Raw genomic sequence first — 7,682 nt, forward strand, 5'->3', positions numbered from 1 at the left:
GCTCATCCACCCCCAATGGATCGGGGCTATGACTTTAAATGCGCTTGTAGTTTGTAACCATCTATCCCCCCAGACTATTACTTCATTGCCTCTCCCTATTCTCCACCTCTAAAATGATTCTCCAAGTGTAGCCTAGGACGCATTTGATTTCAACTTAGCATCCATGAGTAAAAAATGCTGAAAATATCTCTGCCTTGATAACTGAATATGCCAGTGTCTTTAGTAAGTAGCCTCCACCCTTGTTTTGCAAATAAAGCCATGTTGAATGCTTCTAAATCCCAAAAACTTAACCCTCCTTGTTATTGCACTATTTCTCCCATCTTAAAACCCTCATATATAAAGAAATTAATGTACGTAACCTTGTATCCTTCCTTGTAGTCTTATTTAAATATAATGTAGCTTCAAACTTCCCCTCATGGATTGAACATTATTGATTGTTGATTTGGTATTCTCCATTATCTCTGTTGTTAATTAGTGTTGGGTACTATGCGGTCTTGTTGGAATCAATTCAAATTGTAAAATTTTGCAAATGATTTGAATGTTTGAGAGCAGATCTAATTCTCCACAGCTATAGAATTTTCAGAGAGCATTTCAATCAGTTCTTTAGCTTGTTCTGTTTTTCACATTGGTAAAACTCCCTATTAATCTAATTTCACATACTGGAACAAATATTTCTAACACTAGTCATTCCACAACAGCTTCAAGATGTGATATTCGCATGCAGGCCACTGAGCAAATGTTCCAACGCCACAGGCCATTAGGGCAAACCTACTGCCAGTCAAACTCGAAATAGTAGGCCTGACAAGGCCACAGTATTAAAGCCCAACTGAACACTAACCGAAGCAGATCAGGAACTGAAAGTAACTGAGGGAAAAATGTTGCGTATGTACCTCCAACTTTAACCAAGCCTGGAAAGTGGAAACCCTGGTAGAAACTAGGAAGACAAATTATGCTTTAGTAACCACAAAGCATCGACACTAAACCAAAATTAAGTAATAATAATAATAATAATGATGATGATGATGATGATGATGATAAATATAGAAAAATCATCATAACTGAATGACAAAAAGGATTCTGTCAAGGAATATCACAGTAAAAAGTTGAACTCGGTTTTTTTCAGAGTCTGAGTTTTTATGCATGTATTGGGCACTGTCACAAGTTCACCTATAAGACAAGGCTGATGACTGAAGGGTAATATTCTCTCAAACTTTGTTCATGTTCTTTTGTATGCCATAATTTGCCAGACAACCCTACTCAGCTAATTATTGCCATTACTTACATATACCTTCTTTATCCTAATACTTCCAAGCTCCAGATACATCCAATTAGCCAATAAAATTGATACATGGTATCAAATATTGAATCATTAGTGCTAGTGTTTCTTCATATGCAGGTCTGAGAGATAATTTCCTTGGTCCTTTGATTGATCATACAGCAACAGATCATGTTATGAAGGCACATTCCTCATTTTGTCAAACATTAAGGGCACATCAGCATTCTGCCAATCATTGAGTTTTGACAAATGACAGAAACAGTCTTCAAGAATTGATGTGGCAACCTTCAAGAAATAATGTGTACATATGTATATATAACGAGGATGCTAACTGCTAAAACGTTTTGGCCAAGATCATTTATAAATAAACCAGGTAACAAAATTCTAGAGAAACTAATTTGACAATCAAGTCTAATTAGAAATTTACCTTAGTCTCATTGATTTATCACTGATGCAACATTGCCACTACTCTGAAACTTTTCCTTCCATAATTTCCAAGCTTTCCTGACTTCATTTATTTGTACATCTGGAATGCTTGTATGTTCATCCAATTTTTCAACCCAATCCTTCCAAGGAGAACCCGTAGGGTCCAAGAACTTTGAAACTTCAGGCAACATTACAGATATGTAGAATTCATCAACCACCTTCAAAATTTCTTCTGATTCAACCATTGTTAGCATTTCAGGCCTCTTCACATCTCCTGGTTTGTTTCTCAGAGTGAAACTGTTTCCCCTCAAAATCAAAACTTCAGATGGGGCAAGGGGTAGAACAATACGTGAGAACTTAGTAAGTGATAATGTTAGAATATCTCTGGGGAGTAAGTTGCGCTTTACAGCAACCGCCGTGCCAATCATTTTGCGGATCTATTAAAATGGATAATAAATAATGTTAAAAGACTGGAATGAATTAGTAAAAATAATGGGATCACATAAGCCTTCTTTATTGTAAATTTCTTCACTGGGTACAAGACAACCAAATCATAGCTATTAACATACTCTAAAGGCTTCATGAATACTCAGAACTTTGAATTCTGTCTGAACTAAAGTACAATCAACTGAATAAAACAAGCAGAGGAAAAAGTATCTGAAACATACACTCCTCAAACATGTAAATAGGATAGGGAAAGGTTTTTCTATGCTGTATCTAACCACTACTGGATGCTGGGATATCAGTTAGGACAGAGAAACCATGCATTACGGATGTCTAGATTGGTGATTTACAGAACAGAATGATTCAGTGCAGTACATATCAAGTTCACTGGTGTGTGTGTGTGTGTGTGTGTGTGTGAGAGAGAGAGAGAGAGAGAGAGAGAGAGAGAGCTATATTATGTCTAGATAGATACAAAAAAAGATAAACACAAATATTTAAGTAATGAGAATTTCAACATAACATTATTTATTCTATTTTTGTGCACTTACATAATAACCAAATGGAGGAAGGAGCTGAAAATTGTAGATTAGAGAGTCAAAGATGGCAAATCAGTGGGGAGAGCAGTAGGTTTGGGCTTGCCCAGTTGAATAGCAATGCAATGGAGATGCTATTGTCAAAATCCCAAAAGGGGACTCAAAGGCTCTGTCTTGTACCGTTAGATCTCCTCATGATGGATCAGTCAACGCATTTGTCATCAGCAGTGTTGTTGATGGTGGTGGAGGTTAGAAGAAATAATCAGTTCATTTTCCCATTATTGGTAAGTTACACTCACCCAGTCAATATTGAACCCATACCCTCACCATTTACCTTGCAACTTCAAGGAAAGGAAGTGTCATTTGACCTAGAGCCCATTGGCAGGCTACAGAGATGAATAAGTCAAGGAAGCAAAAGGATAAATCCCTAGAATGAGAAAGGAATATACATACATACATACATATATATATATATATATATATATATATATATATAAAGAGAGAGAGAGAGAGAGAGTTGAATCTCATCACTTAAATCGGATGAAAAGTAACAGAGAGAGAATATTGAGCCTAACAAACAATCCATATTTTTTAGAGGATAAATAAAAGAGAGATAATCCATTAGATGATGAAAATAGTAAGTAAACAAGGATCACATGTTGAAAAATCTTGTGTGCTTTTTTCAAGCTCATAGAATGTCCTTGGCAAGCATAACTAGCGAGTTTATATCAATAGAGCTTAAGCTTAAATCATTTATCTTCAAGATGAACTTGTTTATAAACCAAGGAAAAAAATTGCATGAGCTGGGCTCATCTACAAAATTGAACTCAAAATAAAGCTTGAACTTGGCTCATTACGTCTCCAGCCATATCTTTCTTAACAAATAGCAATTGAAATGATAGAACCTACTATAGAGCTTCACTGAACCAATGCTTATCAAATCTTCTAAAATGTAGATGGTGAATGCTGCTCACCAAAAAGAAGATGGTAGCTGTTGCTTAGGTATCAGTTAATTCAGATTTCTATTTAAGTGGTATAAATCTTTGGGCTCTCCCCCACGGAATGATTTGAGTAGGAAAACAATGAATTCTCTACTAATCAGAGAACTTTTGACTTTAAGGTACTGCATGTAAATTAATTACTGAAAATATATTGTCCTTAGAATTGGGCAAATCCTCCTCCCTATAGAAGTTACTATCACAAACCCCAAGGGTAGCATAATCAACTAGGGGCCATGCCTCATGAAGCAGAGGTCACTAGTTTGAATTTCCTCTTTCCCTCCCCTTGGGGCGAAAACTCACTTATTATTATTGTATTCTCAATAATAATAAATAAATAAATAAAAACTACAATAACAATAAGTTACTATGACCCTAAATTGCACCCAAATGTAAGTAAAGTAAGAATTATATCTACACTTGTTTGTGCTTCCATATCAAAATTCTTTAAGTGTGTCATGTAGAACAAATGGGATAGAAAACAAATTAAATATTTTCCATCAGTTATATTGGAATACTTACTTGATGTAACATGAAAGACTCTCCCCATATGGAAACCTCAATGTAAGCAAATCCAAGTGATTTCTCCAGCTTTCCACAAGAACAGCAAGAGATCTTTCTGAAGTGGGAAGCACTTATCCTGTCCATATCATCAGGTTCATGAAGCCACCTAGCACGAATTAAATTGGTATTGTGACCATTCTTATGCTTATCGCAAGTGTCAGCTAGATTTTCCTGAGAACTGCTGGATTCTGAAGAATTTTCGCTCATCTTCTCCACATCTGATGCAATCGCCCCATCAATTACAACATCTTCTTCTCCATCACTTTCCTCAAACTCAGAGGCTGATGCCTCACCAGATAACTTTGCTCTGCGAGGAACACTGCCATTTCCAAGTGATCGTTTTGCAGGAAACTGCTTCCTGTACTTGGACCGTATTGTATAATTGTGGAAAGGATGTTCTCCCTATAAACAAAATACCCAAAAATATAAATTTCAGTCTACAAGTGACCTCTAAAATAATGAAATGGACAGTATCTATGGACCATATGTAGAAGAAACTATTCTCCATAAAGGCCAGAGCAACAAGGCAAAACATAAAAATAAAATGATAAAGGACTAGCCTTCTGTAAGGGGTTCTAAAAGAAGGTTTAAACTAGTCCTAAATCAACCAAAACCCAATAATAAAGAAGAGAAAGCAATGATATATTATTCCCTCCCACTTCATCATAGCTTCTTTTTTGCATCAAAAAGTGTAAACACCATATCAATCAAATGAGAAGATGTCAAACACTCAAACTACACTAAAAGCATGCCAGCATGCTTATGAGAAAAACGTAGAGTGAAGAAACTAACTCGAGAGGCTTATCCAGGATTGTGTCAATATGAGGTAATGCAAAATTGAGCATTCCCCCACAAGAAAGTCCAAGTGTAGAGAACAAATTTTCGATTTATTTACTTATGAGCTATGAGCACGTAAAACTGCAGAAAATAACTTTAATGGCTGAAAACTGCTGAAAACAACTTTAGTTCATGCAATATTGAAAATTTCATTAGTATGTACCCCTTGATAATATTTTACAATACTAAAAGATAATTTTTACATTGCTTAAGGTGAAAAAGAAAGACAAGTTCCCCATACCTCAAAGGAATTTAATATATCCTTGAAGTCCGATATATGATAATCAGCTTCAGCTCCGCCAAAGTAACTTTTGATTCCAATAATTTCAGCAGGAAGGAGATAAGAATACTTCCGAAGATTACACTCCCTTCTAGGATCAAAGCTCCTAAAACATAAAAACATACCTAAATCAAAAAATTAAAAGAAATAATGGGAGAGCAGCATAGACTTGTGAAATCAGAACTTCATAACAAGAGCCAGTCTACAAGTTACAGACTTTTAAGTAAATTAAAACAGTTAACCTCTTCTGTATTCTTTACGCAAACCATGAGCAAATGTAATTCTGACAATAAATCAAACACTTCAAGAGCGCAACAATCACAAGTCAACAATCTGGCCTTCATCTAATCATGTAGTATAATAACATTTGAGAAATTTTGTTCATACTAAATGATCTCTCTTTCTGCAGAAGTATGACTCCATGAACCTTAATTAAACGGCAAAATTGTGACAAACAGTAAGTTTGAGCCAAAGTAATTTAGTAAGCAAATACAATTAATTACCTAATGAAATCATGTTAACCCAATTCATGTATGCAATAAGTCAAATAAAGTAGCATCCACCCCCCCCCCCCCCCCCCAAGTAAATGGAGCACATACTCACATTGCTACTACATCATCAAGATATCCGATATTATCCATTCTTAACATTAAAGTTTGTGGGATTTTCTCTTACAAAGAAAAACAGCAGGGTCTCACCTCTGTGATGGTAAAACGCAAAACACTTTAATATTTTCAGGAAGATAAGAGTTAATGTGATTCGCAAGAGCCAGGCCATGAGGGTCGTCTTTCCATGCATTATCAGGGATTTCCATTTTTAATGATATCGTCGTTGCCAAGGAATGCACCTAAAACAAATCAATGACCCCAAAATATCAAATAATTCAGCAACTTCATGTCGACAAAAGCTCAATATCTATCAAACAATCTAATCAAACAGAATATGAGTTCATAAGTTACTCCTTTATCAGTACGGCTACTTCTGCCCCACGCAATTTTGTTCAGATTCCCATAATTACTTTCGCGGATACCACCGGCCTTAAAGATGGCGGTCTCCAATTCATTTTCAATAGCTACACAATCAAAATTGTAGCGCTTTTAGCAAGAACCCCTCCACACACTACCCATGCCGATTGAGGTAGTACATTACACAGTTAATGTACACTATTTGTCCTTAAAGTTTGAGGTTGTTTTCATTTTAGCCCTTCATATTTTATTCCAATTTCACATCGACCCCAATTTCCATTTTCATCAGTAATCTAACCGTTAAGTGCTATTTCATAAAAAATGCAGGAATTTGACAGCCAGATTACTGAATATGAAAACGAAATCAAACATGAAAGGCCAAAATGAAAATTTTGAAACGTAAAGAGCCAAAATTAAAACAACCCCAAATTTTAAGAACAAAAATACTACTCTAAAAAATAAATAAATAAAAAGTACCCAAAAATATAAAATGAAGTATATAGAGGAATGAATAAAAAAGAAAGGAAGAATGATACTGGATAATGCGTGTTCCTCTATTTGCTTTTGTAGACCTGAAAGTGAAAGAGATATATAGTAGAAGAAAATAGGTAAAATGAATTGGGATATATAGAATTGTAAAAGGAAATAAGAAAAAGGTGACCTCTGTAATCGGTTCCGACATAGCCGATTCGCAGGACGACTTTCTTTTTGCGGAAAGGTTCCCATTTCAATGGTGTTGAGGTTGAGCAGTATGGTGTTGTTAGGGGTAATATTGGGATTCTGAGAAGTGCGAAACTGAAGGTTGGGGTTTTCAGGAGGTTTGGGGAGAGCGGGAAACGAAGGGAAGAGAGGGCCATGTCAATGTGAATGAGAGACGACACTGATGACTAGTGTTGAGACTTGGAGTGTTTATTAGGAGGATAATACAGTGAGAGAAAATTTAACATTTGGTGTAACTAAAACGGCAATTTAAAAAGTGGGAAACGATCAAACGTTTTGGAAAATGCAAATTTCTTTACTGCTCATGTAATAAGTAGTTATTGGGAAGTAGAAACTAATGTTAGTGATTGACCTAAATGAGTACTTGTAATTGGATTTCAGTTAGTTTAATTGGTAAAGTTTTTGATAGTTATACATGAGATCTGAGATTCAATCTCCACTTACAGCAAAAACTGATTGATGTTTTGGTCTGATTATAAAGAGTTATCATCAAGAATGGACGTCATAAGTTGAAACTTTTTCCAAAAATAAAAAGGAGAACTAATAAAAATTGGCTACAATAATAGCTTGTAAAAATATTGCGAAATAGTTTGTGCATATAATATTACTCAAATGTTTTTATACATACTACAAACTTCT

General features: G+C 35.3%; 1 protein-coding gene across 5 annotated transcripts; it reads right to left on the bottom strand.

Annotated features, from left to right (window-relative positions):
- Positions 1-518: 518 nt before the first annotated feature.
- On the bottom strand, positions 519-7,203 carry LOC142606833 (putative tRNA pseudouridine synthase). Of its 5 annotated transcripts, none has more exons than XM_075778187.1 (8): positions 6,985-7,203; positions 6,860-6,895; positions 6,318-6,430; positions 6,057-6,205; positions 5,320-5,464; positions 4,200-4,643; positions 1,704-2,139; positions 519-924 (listed from the first exon to the last, which is right to left on the bottom strand). In XM_075778187.1, the coding sequence occupies exons 1-7, from the start codon at positions 7,178-7,180 to the stop codon at positions 1,711-1,713; spliced, it is 1,512 nt and encodes a 503-aa protein (XP_075634302.1). In that variant the 5' UTR covers positions 7,181-7,203; the 3' UTR covers positions 519-924; positions 1,704-1,710. The 5 variants fall into 5 exon arrangements, with proteins under 5 accessions (XP_075634302.1, XP_075634301.1, XP_075634303.1 ...); XM_075778186.1 differs by having other exon boundaries at positions 519-934; XM_075778188.1 differs by lacking the exon at positions 519-924 and adding an exon at positions 981-1,561.
- Between the last annotated feature and the right edge of the window lie 479 nt (positions 7,204-7,682).

The sequence above is a fragment of the Castanea sativa genome, chromosome 8 (genome assembly GCF_040712315.1).
Source record: "Castanea sativa cultivar Marrone di Chiusa Pesio chromosome 8, ASM4071231v1".
Classification (NCBI taxonomy): Eukaryota; Viridiplantae; Streptophyta; class Magnoliopsida; order Fagales; family Fagaceae; genus Castanea; species Castanea sativa.

Coding starts and splice junctions, on each gene's coding strand:
- LOC142606833 (XM_075778187.1), bottom strand. CDS start 7,180: ATGGCCCTCTCTTCCCTTCGTTTCCCGCTCTCCCCAAACCTCCTGAAA. Junction 6,896..6,984: donor TGTCGGAACCGATTACAGAG/GTCACCTTTTTC, acceptor TTTCACTTTCAG/GTCTACAAAAGCAAATAGAG. Junction 4,644..5,319: donor ATATATTAAATTCCTTTGAG/GTATGGGGAACT, acceptor TTTTGTTTATAG/GGAGAACATCCTTTCCACAA.